The 21412-nt window shown below is 33.8% G+C and overlaps 1 protein-coding gene across 1 annotated transcript in view; it reads right to left on the bottom strand.

The window, feature by feature from the left end:
- LOC148952842 (monocarboxylate transporter 12-like) overlaps nt 1-21175 on the bottom strand; it is a 105606-nt gene extending 84431 nt beyond the window's left edge. The window contains exons 1-4 of the mRNA XM_089088127.1: nt 20953-21175; nt 17291-17417; nt 15663-15806; nt 9514-9760 (exon numbers count right to left, since the gene is read on the bottom strand). Coding sequence (XP_088944253.1) covers nt 9514-9760; nt 15663-15806; nt 17291-17417; nt 20953-21078 — 644 coding nt within the window. The 5' untranslated portion in view covers nt 21079-21175. The remainder of the gene's footprint in view (nt 1-9513; nt 9761-15662; nt 15807-17290; nt 17418-20952) is intronic.
- Between the last annotated feature and the right edge of the window lie 237 nt (nt 21176-21412).

A 21412-nucleotide genomic window follows, 5' to 3' on the forward strand; every position in this document is an offset into this window, starting at 1 on the left:
ACTATTGGTCAGAGATACTATGTGGATTTCCCATTGGTATTCTATGATCCGGTTATTGACACTACCTAGTCTATTGCATGTATTAAATCAGTATTTTTTACGCAGTGGTACGATAAACACATAAGTCATATCTTTAAAAAAAAGTGGAGATGGAGCATTTTAATAAAGTGTGTTCATATAACAAGGTTATTGTAGCATTGAATGCCGACAAGGAGAAGTATTTAAACTATGAAACAAGTACAAGTGGTAGCACTATTGGAAATGTATGCATGCATTGTCATGACAGTAAGGAATTAAATTTCTTTGGAATAGCGAAAAAATACAACTCTTATGTTGGTGGTTATGCGAGATTGAGATCTCCAGAGATGATTGCACTCAGATGAGTTTACGGTCAAAAAACCCTTTTTAGATCGGATTTTATAGAAATAGTTTTATTTTCGATCCAAAAATAGACTAGAGTTTCAGATTTCAACCAGACAATTGTATTTTCCATAATTTTCTTACAAAAAACTAGAGTTTACGGTCAAAAACCATTATTAGCTCAGATTTTACAGAAATAGTTTATTTTTCGATCCAAAAATAGAATTAAGTTTCAGATTTGAGCCAGAGAATTGTATTTTCCATAATTTGCTCACAAAAAACTAGAGTTTACGGGCAAAATTCCTTATTAGCTCAGATTTTACAGAAATAGTTTATTTTTCGATCCATAACTGGACTTAATTTTCACCTATGAGCCAACGAATTGTATTTTCCATAGTTTTCTTACAAAAAAAATCTATAGTTTAAGGTCAAAAACCCCTATTAGCTAAGATTTTACAGAAATAGTTTATTTTTCTATCAAAAAATAGACTAAAGTTTCAGATTTGCACCAGATAATTGTATTTTCCATAATTTTCGTACAAAAAACTAGAGTTTACAGCAAAAAAAACCTATTAGCTCAGATTTAATAGAGATTGCTTAATTTGCTATCCATAACTGTACTTAATTTTCACCTCTGAGCCACCGAATTGCATTGTCCATAATTTTCTTACGAAAAAAAGACTAGAGTTTACGGTCAAAAACCCTTTTTTAGATCAGATTTTATAGAAAGAGTTTTATTTTTCGATCCAAAAAACGTCTAAAGTTTCAGATTTGAACCAGAATCCAACTCTTGCATTTCATGACAGAAATTCAAAATGAATTTCGAAAAATCAAGAGAATGTAACTGTGACAAGGTAAAGCACAATAAGTCACTACTGAAATATTCCAACTCTTGCATTTCACGACAAAAATTCAAAATGAAATTTGAAAAATTAAGAGAATGTAACTGTGATAAGGTAAAGCACAACAAAACACTACTGAAATATTCCAACTCTTGCATTTCAATGAAAGAAATGCAAAATAAACAATGAAAATTAAGAAAATGTAACTGTGATAAGGTAAAGCACAACAAAAGACTACTGAAATATTCCAACTCTTTCATTTCAATGAAAGAAATTCAAAACGAACTTCGAAAAATCAAGAGAATGTAACTGTGACAAGGTAAAGCACAACAAGTCACTACTGAAATATTCCAACTCTTGCATTTCAATGAAAGAAATCCAAAATGAACTATGAAAATCAACAGAATGTAACTTTGACAAGGTAAATCACAACAAAACACTACTGAAATATTCCAACTCTTGCATTTCACGACAGAAATTCAAAATGAACTTAAAAAAATCAAGAGAATGTAACTGTGACAAGGTAAAGCACAACAAGTCACTACTGAAATATTCCAACTTTTGCATTTCAACAAAAGTAATCCAAAATGAAGTTTGAAAAATCATGAGAATTTAGCTGTGACAAGGTAAACCACGGCAAGACACTACTGAAATATTCCAACTCATGCACTTTGCGAAAGAAATTCAAAATGAACTTCGAAAAATCAATAGAATGTAACTGTGACAAGCTCAAGCACAACAAAACACTACTGAAATATTCCAACTCTTGCATGTCAATGAAAGAAATTCAAAATGAACTATGAAAATCAACAGAATGTAACTGTGACAAGGTAAAGCACAGCAAAACCATACTGAAATATTCCAACTCTTGCATTTTACGAGAGAAATTCAAAATGAACTTCGAAAAATCAAGAGAATGTAACTGTGACAAGGTAAAGCACAACAAGTCACTACTGAAATATTCCAACTCTTGCATTTTACGACAGAAATTCAAAATGAACTTCGAAAAATCAAGAGAATGTAACTGTGACAAGGTAAAGCACAACAAGTCACTACTGAAATATTCCAACTCTTGCATTTCACGACAGAAATTCAAAATGAACTTTGAAAAATCATGAGAATGTAGCTGTGACAAGGTAAACCACGACAAGACACTACTGAAATATTCCAATTCTTGCATTTCACGAAAGAAATTCAAAATGAACTTTGAAAAATTAAGAGAATGTAATTGTGACAAGGTAAAGCACAACAAAACACTACTGAAATATTCCAACTCTTGCATTTCAATGAAAGAAATTAAAAATTAACTAGTGAAATCAACAGAATCTATCTGTGACACGTTAAAGAACAACAAAACACTAAACAAATATTCCAACTCGTGCATGTCACGATAAAAATTCAAAATGAACTTCGAAAAATCAACAGAATGTAACTGTGACAAGGTAATGCACAACAAGTCAGTACTGAAATATTCCAACTCTTGCATTTTACGACAGAAATTCAAAATGAACTTAGAAAAATCAAGAGAATGTAACTGTGACAAGGTAAAGCACAACAAGTCACTACTGAAATATTCCAACTCTGGCATTTCACGACAGAAATTCAAAATGAACTTTGAAAAATCATGAGAATGTAGCTGTGAAAAGGTAAACCACGACAACACACTACTGAAATATTCCAATTCTTGCATTTCACGAAAGAAATTCAAAATGAACTTTGAAAAATTAAGAGAATGTAACTGTGACAAGGTAAAGCACAACAAAACACTAGTGAAATATTCCAACTCTTGCATTTCAATGAAAGAAATTCAAAATGAGCTATGAAAATCAATAGAAAGTAACTGTGACAAGGTAAAGCACAACAAAACACTACTGAAATATTCCAACTCTTGCATTTCACGACAGAAATTCAAAATGAACTTCGAAAAATCAAGAGAATGTAACTGTGACAAGGTAAAGCACAACAAGTCACTACTGAAATATTCCAACTCTTGCATTTCACGACAGAAATTCAAAATGAACTTTGAAAAATCATGAGAATGTAGCTGTGACAAGGTAAACCACGAAAAGACACTACTGAAATATTCCAATTCTTGCACTTCGCGAAAGAAATTCAAAATGAACTTTGAAAAATTAAGAGAATTTAACTGTGACAAGGTAATGCACAACAAAACACTACTGAAATATTCCAACTCTTGCATTTCAATGAAAGAAATTCAAAATAAACTATGAAAATCAACAGAATGTAACTGTGACAAGGTAAAGCACAACAAAACACTACTGAAATATTCCAACTCTTGCATTTTACGAGAGAAATTCAAAATGACCTTCGAAAAATCAAGAGAATGTAACTGTGACAAGGTAAAGCACAACAATTCACTACTGAAATATTCCAACTCTTGCATTTTACGACAGAAATTCAAAATGAACTTCGAAAAATCAAGAGAATGTAACTGTGACAAGGTAAAGCACAACAAGTCACTACTGAAATATTCCAACTCTTGCATTTTATGACAGAAATTCAAAATGAACTTCGAAAAATCAAGAGAATGTAACTGTTACAAGGTAAAGCACAATAAGTCACTACTGAAATATTCCAACTCTTGCATTTCAACGAAAAAAATCCAAACTGGACTTTGAAAAATCATGAGAATGTAGCTTTGACAAGGTAAAGCACAACAAGACACTACTGAAATATTTCAATTCTTGCACTTCGCGAAAGAAATTCAATATGAACTTTGAAAAATTAAGAGAATTTATCTGTGACAAGTTAAAGCACAACAAAACACTACTGACGTATTCCAACTCTTGCATTTCAATGAAACAAATTCAAAATGAGCTATGAAAATCAACAGAATGTAACTATGACAAGTTAAAGCACAACAAAACCATACTGAAATATTCAAACTCTTGCATTTTACGAGAGAAATTCAAAATGAAATTCGAAAAATCAAGAGAATGTAACTGTGACAAGGTAAAGCACAACAAGTCACCACTGAAATATTCCAACTCTTGCATTTTACGACAGAAATTCAAAATGAACTTCGAAAAATCAAGAGAATGTAACTGTGACAAGGTAAAGCACAACAAGTCACCACTGAAATATTCCAACTCTTGCATTTCACGACAGAAATTCAAAATGAAATTTGAAAAATTAAAGAGAATGCAACTGTGATAAGGTTAAGCACAACAAAATACTACTGAAATATTCCAACTCTTGCATTTCAATGAAAGAAATTCAAAATGAACTATGAAAATCAACAGAATGTAACTGTGACAAGGTAAAGCACAACAAAACACTACTTAAATATTCCAACTCTTGCATTTCAATGAAAGAAATTCAAAACGAACTTCTAAAAATCAAGAGTATTTAACTTTGACAATTTAAAGAACAACAATTCCCTACTGAAATATTCCAACTCTTGCATTTCAATAAAAGAAATCAAAAATGAACTATGAAAATAAAGAAAATGTAAATTTGACAAGATATATCATCACGAAATACTACTGAAATATTCCAATTCTAGCATATCACGACAGAAATTGAAAATGAACTTCAAAAAATCAAGAGAATGTAACTGTGACAAGGTAAAGCACAACAAGTCACTACTGAAATATTCCAAGTCTTGCATTTCAACAAAAGAAATCCAAAATGAACTTTGAAAAATCATGAGAATGTAGCTGTGACAAGGTAAACCACGACAAGACACTATTGAAATATTCCAATTCTTGCATTTCGCGAAAGAAATTCAAAATGAACTTTGAAAAATTAAGAGAATGTAACTGTGACAAGGTAAAGCACAACAAAACACTACTGAAATATTCCAACTCTTGCATTTCAATGAAAGAAATTCAAAATGAACTATGAAAATCAACAGAATGTAACTGTGACAAGGTAAAGCACAACAAAACCATACTGAAATATTCCAACTCTTGCATTTAACGAGAGAAATTCAAAATGAACTTCGAAAAATCAAGAGAATGTAACTGTGACAAGGTAAAGCACAACAAGTCACTACTGAAATATTCCAACTCTTGCATTTTACGACAGAAATTCAAAATGAACTTCGAAAAATCAAGAGAATGTAACTGTGACAAGGTAAAGCACAACAAGTCACTACTGAAATATTCTAACTCTTGCATTTCACGACAGAAATTCAAAATGAACTTTGAAAAATCATGAGAATGTAGCTGTGACAAGGTAAACCACGACAAGACACTACTGAAATATTCCAATTCTTGCATTTCACGAAAGAAATTCAAAATGAACTTTGAAAAATTAAGAGAATGTAACTGTGACAAGGTAAAGCACAATAAAACACTACTGAAATATTCCAACTCTTGCATTTCAATGAAAGAAATTCAAAATGAACTATGAAAATCAACAGAATGTAACTGTGACAAGGTAAAGCATAACAAAACACTACTGAAATATTCCAACTCTTGCATTTTACGAGAGAAATTCAAAATGAACTTCGAAAAATCAAGAGAATGTAACTGTGACAAGGTAAAGCACAACAAGTCACTACTGAAATATTCCAACTCTTGCATTTAACGACAGAAATTCAAAATGAACTTCGAAAAAACAAGAGAATGTAACTGTGACAAGGTAAAGCACAACAAGTCACTACTGAAATATTCCAACTCTGGCATTTCACGACAGAAATTCAAAATGAACTTTGAAAAATCATGAGAATGTAGCTGTGAAAAGGTAAACCACGACAACACACTACTGAAATATTCCAATTCTTGCATTTCACGAAAGAAATTCAAAATGAACTTTGAAAAATTAAGAGAATGTAACTGTGACAAGGTAAAGCACAACAAAACACTAGTGAAATATTCCAGCTCTTGCATTTCAATGAAAGAAATTCCAAATGAACTATGAAAATCAATAGAATGTAACTGTGACAAGGTAAAGCACAACATAACACTACTGAAATATTCCAACTCTTGCATTTCACGACAGAAATTCAAAATGAACTTCGAAAAATCAAGAGAATGTAACTGTGACAAGGTAAAGCACAACAAGTCACTACTGAAATATTCCAACTCTTGCATTTCACGACAGAAATTCAAAATTAACTTTGAAAAATCATGAGAATGGAGCTGTGACAAGTTAAACCACGAAAAGACAATACTGAAATATTACAATTCTTGCATTTCACGAAAGAAATTCAAAATGAACTTTGAAAAATTAAGAGACTGTAACTGTGACAAGGTAGAGCACAACAAAACACTACTGAAATATTCCAACTCTTGCATTTCAATGAAAGAAATTCAAAATGAACTATGAAAATCAACAGAATGTAACTGTGACAAGGTAAACCACAACAAAACACTCCTGAAATATTCCAACTCTTGCATTTTACGAGAGAAATTCAAAATGAACTTCGAAAAATCAAGAGAATGTAACTGTGACAAGGTAAAGCACAACAAGTCACTACTGAAATATTCCAACTCTTGCATTTTACGACAGAAATTCAAAATGAACTTCGAAAAATCAAGAGAATGTAACTGTGACAAGGTAAAGCACAACAAGTCACTACTGAAATATTCCAACTCTGGCATTTCACGACAGAAATTCAAAATGAACTTTGAAAAATCATGAGAATGTAGCTGTGAAAAGGTAAACCACGACAACACACTACTGAAATATTCCAATTCTTGCATTTCACGAAAGAAATTCAAAACGAACACTGAAAAATTAAGAGAATGTAACTGTGACAAGGTAAAGCACAACAATACACTAGTGAAATATTCCAACTCTTGCATTTCAATGAAATAAATTCAAAATTAAATATGAAAATCAATACAATGTAACTGTGACTAGGTAAAGCACAAGAAAACACTACTGAAATATTCTAACTCTTGCATTTCACGACAGAAATTCAAAATGAACTTCGGGAAATCAAGAGAATGTAACTGTGACAAGGTAAAGCACAACAAGTCACTACTGAAATATTCCAACTCTTGCATTTCACGACAGAAATTCAAAATGAACTTTGAAAAATCATGAGAATGTAGCTGTGACAAGGTAAACCACGAAAAGACACTACTGAAATATTCCAATTCTTGCATTTCGCGAAAGAAATTCAAAATGAACTTTAAAAAATTAAGAGAATGTAACTGTGACAAGGTAAAGCACAACAAAACACTACTGAAATATTCCAACTCTTGCATTTCAATGAAAGAAATTCAAAATAAACTATGAAAATCAACAGAATGTAACTGTGACAAGGTAAAGCACAACAAAACACTACTGAAATATTCCAACTCTTGCTTTTTACGAGAGAAATTCAAAATGAACTTCGAAAAATCAAGAGAATGTAACTGTGACATGGTAAAGCACAACAAGTCACTAATGAAATATTCCAACTCTTGCATTTTACGACAGAAATTCAAAATGAACTTCGAAAAATCAAGAAAATGTAACTGTGACAAGGTAAAGCACAACAAGTCACTACTGAAATATTCCAACTCTTGCATTTCACGACAGAAATTCAAAATGAACTTCGAAAAATCCTGAGAATGTAGCTGTGAAAAGGTAAAGCACAACAAGTCACTACTGAAATATTCCAACTCTTGCATTTCAACGAAAGAAATTCAAAATGAACTTTGAAAATTTAAGAGAATGTAACTATGACAAGGTAAAGCACAACAAAACACTACTGAAATATTCCAACTCTTGCATTTCAATGAAGGAAATTCAAAATGAACTTTCTGAGTGTTTTTGATTTTCCCTTCCAAAATTGACCCTCCCCCCTCCCCTGCCCTCAGAAATGGGTGAACGAAGGGCCTCTGAGCCTTCCCCTTGAGGCAAATCCCGTTTATTTTCGATTCTGAGTATTTTTGGTTTTCCCTCCAAAATTGACTCCCCCTCTCCCCTGCCCTCAGAAATGGAGGAAGGAGGGGCCTCTGAGCCTTCCCCTTGAGGCAGATCCCGTTTATTTTCGATTCTGAGTATTTTTGGTTTTCCCTCCAAAATTGAAGCCCCCTCCCCCCGGCCCTCAGCCAGAGTGGAAAATTGGATCACAGATCCGGTCCCTGGTGGCAGATCCAATGTATTGTTGAGTTTTAGGATTTTTGGTTTTCCAGATGCAATGTTACATTTCCCTTCCCCAGTCCTCAGAAATGGGGGAACGAAGGGCCTCTGAGCCTTGCCCGGGAGGCAGATCCAATTTATTTTCGATTCTGAGCATTTTTGGTTTTACCTCCAAAATTGACCCTTCCCCCTCCCCTGCCCTCAGAAAGGGGGGAAGGAAGGGCCTCTGAGCCTTGGCCTTGAGGCAGATCCCGTTTATTTTCGATTCTGAGTATTTTTGGTTTTCCCTCCAAAATTGACCCTCCCCCGCCCCCCCACCTCTGCCCTCAGAAATGGGGGAACGAATGGCCTCTGAGCCTTCCCCTTGAGGCAGATCCCATTTATTTTCGATTCTGAGTATTTTTGATTTTCCCTCCAAAATTGACACATCGGAGAGGTAAAGCTAGGTCAACTCACAATGTCATTCTATCGTCGTTAGTCATTTTCATAGACTGATGTTGTTTCAAATTTATAACAAATTACCTGAGTTAACAACCCCTTCGGGGTTATCTTAACTGTTAATCAGTTTAATCTTTTTTTTTCCCCACCTTCATACAGTCACTAATTAGAATCATTCACACTCCTATTATTCAAAACATTAATTAATATCGTTCATAGTGTCCAATTTGCGAATTCCTTATCCCTTTTTGCCAAAATGTCAAATACTCAATCTCTTTGAAAAACTAAACCAGACTATACCCACCAAACCAGACTATACCCACCAAACCAGATTATAACCACCAGACAAGTCTTGCTATAGCAGGAAGGACCGTAAAGGTTCCAACTCCATAGGTACATGCTCTGGGAAGCTATCTTAGAATATAAAGACCAAGAAAGCTAGAGTTGACCCAGAAACTTGTCTGCTTGGTCCAAAAACATGTCTGGTTAGCCTGGAAACTTGTCTGGTAGGTTTTGTATAATTCCATATTCAATTGACAACAGTAGCAATAATCAGTCTAGTAATCTGCCATAGAAAGGTGCCAGGGAACGTAAAGTCGTGGAAATAACACAGGATGGAACATAAAGTGGGCAAAATGGTACTTAGATAACTACTTATAAGATAGTGGCTTCTATCTTTTTAAATTTTTTTGTCGTTTTTTTGCTGCCAACGTCTATGTTTTTTGTCGGTTGATTAATTCCACTTACTGAAAGATACCTTTAATGAAAAAAATCTTTAAATTGTAACCTCACTTTAAATTGTAAAACACCTTAAAATGTAAAATATTACCTTAAATGCCATCTGGATGGCTGAAACAGTGCTCCTGCTATAATTCCTTGCATGGCAATGCCAGAAAGTAGAAGCATGGTTCCTGATACACCATATTCCAACAGAAAAATTTGAAGAAGAATGGGAACAATCATTTGTCCTATTGAAGCCCCTGCTAGCATAATCCCGTTCGCTAGGGCTCGCTTTTCTTGAAAATATTCTTGAACTAAGAGAATCCCTTGCTGCGAAGCAAAGGCAATCCCGAGACCTAAAACAGGAAGATATCTGATGAAATGGTAAAATAATGATATAATGGTAAATTGTCTTATAAAGTGGTAAACTCTTGTACCAAAGAATTCCTTGCTGCAAAGCAAAGGCAATCCCGATACTCAAAATAGGAAGATATCCTACAAATGGTAAAATAGCAATAAAATGGTAAATCGTCTGGTAAGATGGTAAATTCTTGTACCAAAGAGTTCCTTGCTGCAAAGCAAAAGCAATTCTAAGACCTAAGATAGGAAGATATCCGATAAAGTGGTAAAATAACAAAACGAACAGAAATTACCACAAGTTTCAGCTTGCGTACTTCCAAACGAGGTAGCTTCCCCAATTTAGTAGCTTAATTTAACTTTATCTGTTTTATTTTGCTTGAAATAGTTTATTTTTGTTTCAATAAAAAATTTGCAAAGGGTAGAGCTAACAGTATCTCCAGATTTGATATCATCTGTCTTAGCTCCAACAGCTTCCTCGAAGTCCCTATCACTCTCCTAATCGGCAGTTTCGCCTTCGATTCCCCGATCTATATCTATTTCAATGTACAATTCTACATCGAATCCCAGCTAAAATAAAATTAACTCACTCTCCCACCGTCATATACACTAAACCACCTCCTAAGCTAGTCTTCTGTCTCCAATGTGTTTCTTCCGGAGTAGTAACACAGTAGGAGTAGTAGTGGTGGTAGCAGTAGCAATCATAGTAAGAGCAGTTGTGGTAACAGCAGACATGGCTGGTCTAATCTTGACGGTTTCAGTGGAAGTACCAGTTGTTTTATCAGTAGTCATGGTAGGAGTAGTTAGGTGTAGTTACTGCAGGATTGTTTGTAGTACACCAGTTCTAATTGGAGTAGACCCTGAAACAGTATTCCTGGTAGGAATTGTCATAGTAAGGGTAGTCTTTGCAGGAAAGGTCATGGTGGGGGGATAGTTGTCGTAAAAGTAATCTTGGTAAGAATAGTCGTTCTGAGATGAATGATAGGGGTAGTCGTGGGAGGAGCATTTGTGGTAGGTTTAGCTGCGGTAGAGGCAGCTATAGTAGCTGTTGTGTGAATATTCACGGTAGAGGTAGTCGTGCTAGGACTTTTTAGTGCCCAAACCTACTTCATAAAAGAAGGATTTTTCATCCCATTGTACAAACTAAATATCCTTACTGTATTCATTAAACTCAATTACTGTTAAATGAATCGAACTATACTGAACTCCATTGCTACTGAAATGTGTTTTTGAAGCCTCCATTTTAAAGTGACTTATTTTCAAAATTGAGCACCATTACTTCCGGGTTACGCATATCAAGTCACCCCCAAACCTGTTTTTTGGGCTTTCCAACCATTTTGACAAAAATGACCATCTTCAAACTTTGGTTGGACTCTAATAGGAGGTGCAGTGTCACTTGAAGGCCCTCATTGCGAACAAAATTGAAAATCACCCTCTATTCCAGTTCATCGAGAAAAAAAAAGATTAGAACTACGATTCCTCATTGCATATGATGTTGTCGTAGTATGTTTTACCACAACAAGCCAAATTGGCTAGTTATACTGTAAAAGCTTCTTAGTAATTTTCTTGTTTTTAGTTTATTGCTTATTATATTTTAAGAGTTCATTTTTATTTCAAGGAATATTTAGAATTTAAACTTAACAATATTTAATATTGGATTTTCTGTGCATTAGAAATACTCAACTTGACAATTTTGCTCTTAAATAAGCCTGTCTAACGTCGGTTCAAGAATAAAACCCTGGGAAAAACGAACAAAAAACTGGATAAATACGCACCCGTGGTCTTTCTTCTGGGAAAAAAAAGCAAAATACCCCATTTTTGTAGATAGGAGATTGAAACCTATGCACAAAGGATCCCTGACATGCTGAAGCTAATGCAGTATTTTTTTTTTTTTTAAGATAGACCAACTTTTTGGAAAAGCTGGTCTCATTCGATTGGAAATTGGAGTGGCTAGTGCCCTTTTTAATAGTCGAAAATGATTGGTGGGCAACTAGCCCCCCCCCCCCCCCTCACGCCCATCATTCCCCCAAACACATCCAATCAAAATTTTGAGATAGCCTTTTTGTTCAGCGTAGTTGATTTTCAGATAGAAATGTTGTTTTTGAAGAGGACACTCCCCCACAGCCTTTAGGGCAAGGGTTGTAAGTTATGTCCTGAAGGCATATAAGAACGATGTTGGCACAATGTCTTATTGATTATTTTTTTCCTTTAGAGCAGGGAACTTTGTATCGAAGAAGTTGTCATAGAAACTTCGAAAAGGGCTTATTTAATTGGAAATTGGAGTGGTTTGTACCCTTTTTAATAGTCCAAAGTGATTGGAAGGCAACTAACACCCCTTCGACGCCCACCATTTCCCGAAACACATCCAATCAAAATTTTGAGATAGCCATTTTGCTCAGCAAAATTGATTTCCAATTGCAAATTATGTTTTTGAGGAGGCCACTTACCCACAGCCTTCAGGGAAAGGGTTGTAAGTTACGCCCTGGGGGCATATAAGGTTTTTATAGAAGGCGTTGTCGTAAAAACTTCATAAAAGGCTCATTGGATTGGAAATTCAAAGAGACATTGTCCTTTTTAATGTTCAAAAATGATTGGAGGGCAACTAACCCCCCCCCCCACCCCACGCCCATCATTCCCCCAAATACATCCAATCAAAATTTTGAGGTAGCCTTTTTGTTCAGCGTACTTGATTTCCACAATAGAAAATATATTTTTGAGGAGGACACTCCCTCACAACCCTCGAGGCAAGGGTTTTAAGTTACACCCTGAGGGCATATAACAACGATGTTGGCACAATGTATTATTTAGTATTTTTTCCGATTGGAAATTGAAATGACTAGTACCCTTTTCAATAGTCGAAAGGGATTGGAAGGCAATTAACACCCCTTCTATGCCCACCATTTCCCCAAACTCATCCAATAAAAATTTTGAAATAGCCCTTTAGTTCCGCGCAGTCTAAAGTTCAGGAAATCATACTTTAGAGCTGGGCACTCCCCCCACAGTCTTCAGGGCAAGGCTTATAAGTTAAGCCAGGGGGGCATATTAGTTTTTGTTGAAATCTTTGTCGTAGAAACTTGAAAAAGGGCTCATTCGATTGGAAATTCAAAGGTCTAGTGCCCGTTTTAATATTCAAAAGTGATTTGAGGGCAACTAGCCCCCCCCCCCTCTCACGCCCACAATTCCCCCAAATATAATCCAATCAAAATTTTTAGATAGCAATTTTTTTCAGCGTAGTTGACTTCCAGATAGAAATTATGTTTTTGAGGAGGACAATCCCCCACAGCCCTCAGGGCAAGGGCTGTAATTTATGAACTGGGGGCATATAAGGTTTTTATAGAAAGCGTTGTCGTAGAAACTTCAAAAAGGCTCATTCAATTGGGAATTCAAAGGGTTAGTGCCCTTTTTAATAGTCAAAAGTGATTGGAGGGCAACCAACCCCCCTCTCACGCCCACCTTTTCCCCAAACACATCCACTCAAAATTTTTAGATAGCCATTTTGTTCAACGTAGTTGAAAGTTCTGGAAATTAGGTCTTTGATGATGACACCCCCCCCCCCCCAGTCCTCACGGCAAGGGTTGTAATTTATGCCCTTGGGGCATATTAGTTTGTTATAGAACGCGTTGTCGTAGAAACTTCAAAAAGGATTCATTCGATTCGAAATTGAAATTGCTAGTGCCCTTTTTAGTAGTTGAAAGCGGTTGGAAGGCAAATAACACCCCTTCCACGCCCATCGTTTCCCCAAAAACATTCAATCAAAATTTTGAGATAGCTATTTTTTACACACAGTTTAAAGTTCAGGAAATTTTACCTTTGATTAGAACACTCCCTCCGCAGTCTTCAGGGCAAGAGTTATAAGTTATTCCCTGGGGGCATATAAGTCTTTATTGAAATCTTTGTCTTAGAAACTTTAAAAAGGGTTTATTCGATTTGAAATCGAACGGGCTAGTGCCCTTTTAATAGTCAAAATTGATTGAAGGGCAACTAACCCCCTTCTCACGCCCACCATTTCCCCAAACACATCCAATCAAAATATTGATATATCCATTTTGTTCAACGTAGTCGAAAGTTCTGGAAATTAGGTCTTTTAGGATGATAACCCCATCAGAGCCCTCAGTGCAAGGGTTGTAAGTTATGCTCTGGGGGCATATAAGGTTTTTGTAGTTAGAGTTGTCATAAAAACTTCAAAAGGGGCTCATTCAATTGGAAATTGAGAGGGCTAGTGCCCTTTTTAATAGTTGAAAGTGGTTGGATGGTAACTGACCCCCCTCTCACGCCCAACCTTCTCTCAAACACATTCAATCAAAATTTTCAGATAGTCATTTTGTTCAACGTTGCAGAAGTTCTGGAAATTAGGTCTTAGAGGATGACAACCACTCTCACATCCCTCAGGGTAAGGGTTGTAATTTATGCCCTGAGGGCATATAAGGTGCTTATAGAAAGTGTTGTCGTGGAAACTCAAAACGGGCTCATTGAATTGGAAATCGAAAGGCCTATTTCCCTTTTTAATAGTCGAAAGTGATTGCCTACTTCTCCCACGCCCACCCTTCCATTTGCTTTTATGTTTAAAAACTAAATGTTGCCTTAAGATTAAATCAAAATGCAGTGTGTTAATGCTAATTCCCAATAAGACATCTCAGCAGTATCCTAAGAACGACTGAGGATATTATGTAAAAACTTTCTGGGTTACTTCTGCTCTTAAAATTTAACCAAATCAAAATAGCGTAAGTGTATCCAAGCCATCAAAGAAAGTAAATAGATTTTTTTTGTGAAAGGTATCAGGTTTTCCATTCCAGGTCAACTAGAGGAGGTATAAAACTAAATCAAACACTGCTATTTCTGTCAGGATTTTTAAACGGGTGTAAGTTGTTAAAAATTGTTGAAAACTTTTCTCCAGCATACAAATAGCAGGCCAAACTATAAATTCTTAAAAAAACGAAAAGATTTAAAACATTATTTTCTCTTTCCCAGAAAAGACTATGTGAAAAGACACAAAATGAGTTTTTCAAAGAAAAGTAAAGAACTCCATTAAACAAAAAAATGAGCAAAAATAAAATCAAATAATCTACCAAGCGTGAAACTACCACAAATCAGCATCGATAAATAAATGAAACCCAAAACGAGCAGAAATTACAATAAATAACCGAGTCAAACTCAAAACGAGCATAAATTAACATAATTTGGGCTCAAAACCCCTATGCCTTCCCAAGGCCAGAACATAATTGGCACTTTACTGAAAAAAAACAAATTATTGTTCATTGTCAGTTTAATATACATATACTGATATTTAGTAATCAAAACGTTAATATTATTTGATTTATTAAAGTTATAAAAGTAAAAACATTTATATTTTTCTCAGTAAAGTGCAAATTTTGTTCTGGCCTTGGGAAGACATGGGGGTTTTGAGCCCAACTTACGTTGCTCGTTTTCCATTCCTGATACCTGATTTATGCTCATTTTGAGTTTGAATCGGTTATTTATTGTAATTTCTGTTCGTTTTGGGTTTCATTTATTTATCGATGCTGATTTGTGGTAGTTTCACGATTGGTAGATTATTTGATTTTGTTTTTGCTTATTTTTTGTTTAATGGAGTTCTTTGCTTTTCTTTGAAAAATTTATTTTGTGGAAAAAGTTTTTTTTTAATTAATTTGAAAAAGAAGCCATCTTCTTAAAAGATTTTGATAGAACAATTTTCCACATTGGATTTTTAACAGAATAAAAACAGATTTCCGTATTGAAAATAAACATTATTTTAGCAGATCATCAACTGCAATCCATTCACCAATAGAAGCTGATCCATTCAAATCAGTCGATCCAAATCGGACCAGCCAATCCAATATGATCAGTAAGTCTGATGATTGGTCCAATTTGGACCGGTCATCAACACGATGAAAAAATAATTACCAGCTAAAACACCAAAACTTATGTAGACAACCATTAAGGATTCCGCAAATGCTCCAATTATGAGACCAATTACCAAAAGAACAGATCCAAAAATTGTTAGTCGACGGTGTGAATACAGCGATAAACATCCAGCAGCAAATGGCGCTGAAAATAAAGCGGAATTAGAAAAACATAGTAAGTGATAGAAAATCTAGGTCATAGAAAAGATTCTAAAGATTAAAAAATATGGCTAATTCATCAGCTAAATAGAAAATTGAACAGAGAAAAGTAGGTAAAGTAATTTATATTACCCTAATACATATACCTAATGCCCTAAATCGTAGTAAGCTACTAAATACCCTAATACGCTATTACCTAATTTTAATACCCTCTTAATTCCACAATTTTTCATTGTAACTGAGATTATTAAAAAAAAAGCAAGACTCTTACTGTTAAAAATAAATTCGGTTCTAACCGATTTTCGCATTCTAACGAATATCATTACCAACAGATGGTGCTGGGAACCTCGGCCCTAACAATACAAACATGTTTGTATTTGTTTGTTAGTTATTAATTAGCCACGTATTCGATTTAAAATTGTATGTTTTACATGCTTAATTAAATATTTATATCCGAATCCAAAAAATAAAATCGGTTCTTTGGTGCCTGTGCCAGGCCTCTTTTGAACCAAAGTTGAACAGTAGTATTCTAATTTTTGTACCCCAAATTTTCATTGTTTTTAATGTTGGGGATGTAGATTGATAATTTTTTGTGCACAAGAAAACGAATGATGTAAAATAGGTGGCATGATGCTACCCAGTAGAGAATATATATACTTGGGGTAGCATTATTTGTCAGTTTCAGTACAGGGAAATTAGTAAGTGTAATAGATGACATGATAGATCCTCCATTAAAAGAGGGAAGAAAACTGGGGGCAAACGTTTGTGTACATATTACCTCCTAGGACCCCTAAGAGCAAAAATATAAGTTATAACATTTTTCCCTAAATTACCTGATCTAGCAACCTGCTATCTCAACTTTAGTTGCCTTCGAGTTCTCTAATTATGGAACTACTACCCCAATTTTGAATCCCAAAACGGACCGACCCAAATACCAAAGTTTATATCTACTGTTATATATACTCGTATCGAAAAATCAAGTAGCGTACCAGAACTAACAAGCTTTAAGTGGATCGTCTGTTGTCTGGATTGCTACTTATTTTGTCAGATGATTTACACAGTAGAAGTTTTGTGGAACATAACAAACTGTTGCATCATTTAGATATTCCATTTTTAAATGATACTACTGTTTTCTGCTTCTTTTTGTAGCTGTCTGTCATTTCCAATTACAAATTGGAATTTGACAAAATATTCATTCTGCCAACCTTAGAACCTTCGCATGGTTCCTCTTACTTTAAGGAATGTGGCAGGTTTTGCTCTTTTTTTTTATTTCGAAGAATTCTGTTTCTATTAGGTTAACAATTAAAATATAAAAGATAGAATACTAATAATACAACGGCATAATATTACTAGTCAGAATTATTTGTGCTAACAAAACTCAAAACCCCTAAGTTTGAGCACTAAATTCTTTCAGCGTGTCAAATAGAAACACGGGAGCAACGTAGAATTGGACGTAAAAAGTGAAAATACCGCTTAAATTCCAAACTGCGCAGGAAATTGCAGGAATCCATGAGATTTGAGAAGTTGATGCGTCATATTTTGACCGCAGGTCGGGGACAAATACGCCGAAAGTCGTAATAGTACTTGGAATAAACATCTGAAAGAAAAAACGAGAAACGTACATTTTATGCTTATAGATGGCATTTAAAGTTAATAGTTTAGACATGATTGAAAGTCATACTATTACACATATGTTTGTTGGGATTTAAGAAAGGCTATTTTTGGTTAATATAGAATGCAATACTCATGTAAATAGCATCAGAAAAGGATATTACTTACTGTTTATCACTACTTTTAATTGTTTGAACTATGATATTCTTCAGAAATAGTACATATATATATATATATATATATATATATATATATATAAATAATTTCTGAGACCGCACTGGCTAATCATGATAAACAAAAAATCGCGAAGAAAGGAAGAAAACGAGGACAATTAACAGCCAGTGAAAAAAATTGAAAAATTATGCAAATATTTCAGTCAAGACCTCCGCTTGACCGTCCTCAGTGCAGAATAAAACTGATAAAAATATAAAAACCAAACCTTAAAATAAAAACACCAAACTAAAATTGGATGACCCTTTCCTAGTAACGGTGAAAGGGTAACCTTTATATATATATATATATATATATATATATATATATATATATATATATATATATATATATATATATATATATATATATATATATATATAAACATAAAACCGCGAAGAAAGGAAGAAAACGAGGACAATTAACAGCCAGTGAAAAAAATTGAAAAATTATGCAAATATTTCGGTCAAGACCTCCGCTTGACCGCCCTCAGTGCAGAATAAAACTGATAAAAATATAAAAAACCAAACCTTAAAATAAAAACGCAAAACTAAAATTGGATGACCCTTTCCTAGTAACGGTGAAAGGGTAACCAAACTATATATATATATATATATATATATTATTTATTTATATATATATATATATATATATATATATATATATATATATATATATATATATATATATATATATATATATATATATATATATATATATATATATATATATATATATATATATATATATATATATATATATATATATATATATATATATATATATATATATATATATATATATATATATATATATATATATATATATATATATATATATATATATATATATATATATATATATAAAATAAAGACAATAATATTATAAAGACTTTATAATAAATAAAGACAATTTTATGGAAAATGAACTGCCTTAAAGAGTACTTAAAACATCACATTTTCGTTCGCATGGTGAAGTCACAAGTTGTGTGTTATTCATTTTATTAGCTAGTAACCTATTTCGACTTTGCTTGTTAGTTTTGTTATCCACAAGTGTAATTTTTTTCATCTTTCGGCTTTGAATTATTTTAACTTTAAAGCTATGATCAGTTTTGCAGTGGTTAAAACATACCCCTCGTTTTCTCATGTGAACCCCACTAACTGAGGCTGTCTTTAATTGTAGAGACTATGAGGCTATTTTCATCTTCTCTTGCAGATTCAGTCAGCACCTAAGCTAAATCCCTTGTACTACTTTAGCCTTAACACAGAGCAGACTCTAGGAGGAAATGCAAATTTCTCGAAACAGGGATGCTTTTGGGATGCTTTTGTGTGAAGTGTAAGTGCTGTTGTTCCTTGTTCTTTGAGATATTGTAAACAGTGTGAAATTATGAAGAGCAGATTCCGAAAACTGTAGACACCAACTTTTGGTTTATATAACCTAACTGACTCTGGTTGCTGTAATTGACCTAAGCTGAATGCAGAGGTATTGGTAATTCTACCAGAACCACTATTAATATGATACATCCTAATTAGCTAAAAAGCGGTTGATCGCCTATCCCGCGTAGGGTGAATGTGGTGGGTCATCTCTGGAACCAATTCCAGGCCCTTTTATGAGGCTTACTAGTACCCCCACTAATAATGAGAATTATGTCCTTTGAACACTCCTAATCTTATGAATAAAACGTCTTTTTCTGGAGACGATAGACTTTGCTATGTCTACCATCCAGTGAAGAGGCTTTTCCTACTAAATTAATCAAAAAACAAAATCAGGCCCACCTAAATTCTAGTTAGCATCTTAACCCAAAACTGACCTTCTCACAGTAGCCTGCTACATTTGTACATTTTGTGCAGTATCAGGCCAAAGTCTGACCAAATCTTTGAGACTCAAATGTTCAATGCTGACTTAGAAATCATGAATCTTCGAAATATCCACCAGAGACTTCAATAAGAGCCTCTTCGTTAATAAATAGTTCAACAATAAGTTGCAATAAAAGTATTGGTAAGTCCAATTAAACTGTTGAATTAAAGCATTGAAAAATCATACGAGCATTGAAAAATCATTGAAAAATCAAATAAATATTACTGCATTGAAAGGTTTTAACAAAGATTATATGAAATACTATGGTAAATTGGAATAAAAAAATTGCCATACAGCGTCACTCTTCCGTTCAGAATTGGTGTGACACAAAATTAATTGTAAAACTAAAAAAGAGTGAAAACATCGGTAATCAATTTTGTTTAACTAGCGTTTATATTTTGTTTAATCAGAAATTATCTTTCGCCGACTTTGCAATGAAGTTTTGCTATTTAATGACGTTTTTATTGTAATTGTTGCAAAAAATATCGGCATCCAAAACTGGTTTGAATTGGAGTATGCTTAAACACAAATTAAAATAAAATATATATTTGGAAATTAAATTTAGTTTTGGATTTATAAAATTTTTAGTGAAAGCTATTATATTGATTTTGAATCTTTTTATCTGTAAATTTTTCATAAGAAAATCATCACAATTAGTGACACATTTTGTATAACAGCATTGCCAAAATAGTTTCGAAAAGTACTTTTTTTTCTACTCAGGATATTTAATAGAATGTTCATAATGTTTCTCATGTTTAATGTTTCTAATGTTGTGATCTCCCTAGAATAAGAAAAGTTATAGCAATTTTAGCCTCAAACTGCTCCCAGGAACTAAATGTCAAGTGGCATTTACTCGTCATCATTAGCTTGAATGCTGTAGCCCAGATTGCAAAAAGCTTCCATGCAACAAAATTAATCTACAATTTAAAATGAAGAAGATGAAATGTCAATTTGGAAAGAAGACATGAAATGGAAAGAAGACATTTCATTGACATGAAATGTCAATTTGGAAATGAAGATGAAATGTCGTGGAAAGCTTTGGAATTGGAGACTAAAAATTTTGTTTTTGCGAAAATGAGAATGGCGGTCCTTGAAGCTCGCAATTAGGCTTATTGTTGTCACAAAAAAGAAGCCAGGTGTCTTTGTTTGTTTGTATCGTTGCTATGCAGTTATGGATCTAGACGGGAGGAGGGGGTCAACTACCACCCACTTGGCTTAGGACCAATCTACTATCGTGCAGTTTTAAATTATATTCGGCGAGTCTATTCCTAAAATAAGTCACAACCATTACACAAATTCACAAATCAAACTTCCAAATATAGAGATATAAATTCTAAACTCAAGCTAAATTCTAACCCCACTTAACTCACTCATGAATCTAACACTGCTAGTGTAAAAGCCTATAAGCCTGTTAAATAATAAGCTATTGATGAATATAAAGAATGTGATTTTACCATAGTCATCGTAGCAGCAATCAAAACAAGCCAACCCCATCCTCCGTCTGGTGGGACGGGCTTCTCCTCCTCAAAGTCCTTTTCAAACTCTGTTTTTCCTTTTTCACCATTTGATACCTTATTCATAATTCGAAACTAATTTATTAAATCTAAACAGGTGAAAACAGTTTATAATTTTTGAAAGTGTCTGATAATATCCTAGTAACTATCACAAATCTAAGGCCATTGCATACTAGTATTTCCAACTGTAATTAGACATACTTTTCTTAAGAAAAGAACTGATATCACTAGTTTATGGCTTTCGTCGATAATGTAGCAATAAACTGCTAATCCTATAGAAGAGGAAATAAATTCGACAAAAAAACCTCAAGTCATTAAATCATTAAATATAGGAATGACTCTTTTATTTTACAGAAACATTCAAATCGAAATAAAAACCAAAAATCGTAAATTTTTGGAA

The sequence above is a fragment of the Artemia sp. Qi Xiang Cuo genome, chromosome 4 (genome assembly GCF_049724085.1).
Source record: "Artemia sp. Qi Xiang Cuo chromosome 4, ASM4972408v1, whole genome shotgun sequence".
NCBI lineage: Eukaryota > Metazoa > Arthropoda > Branchiopoda > Anostraca > Artemiidae > Artemia > Artemia sp. Qi Xiang Cuo.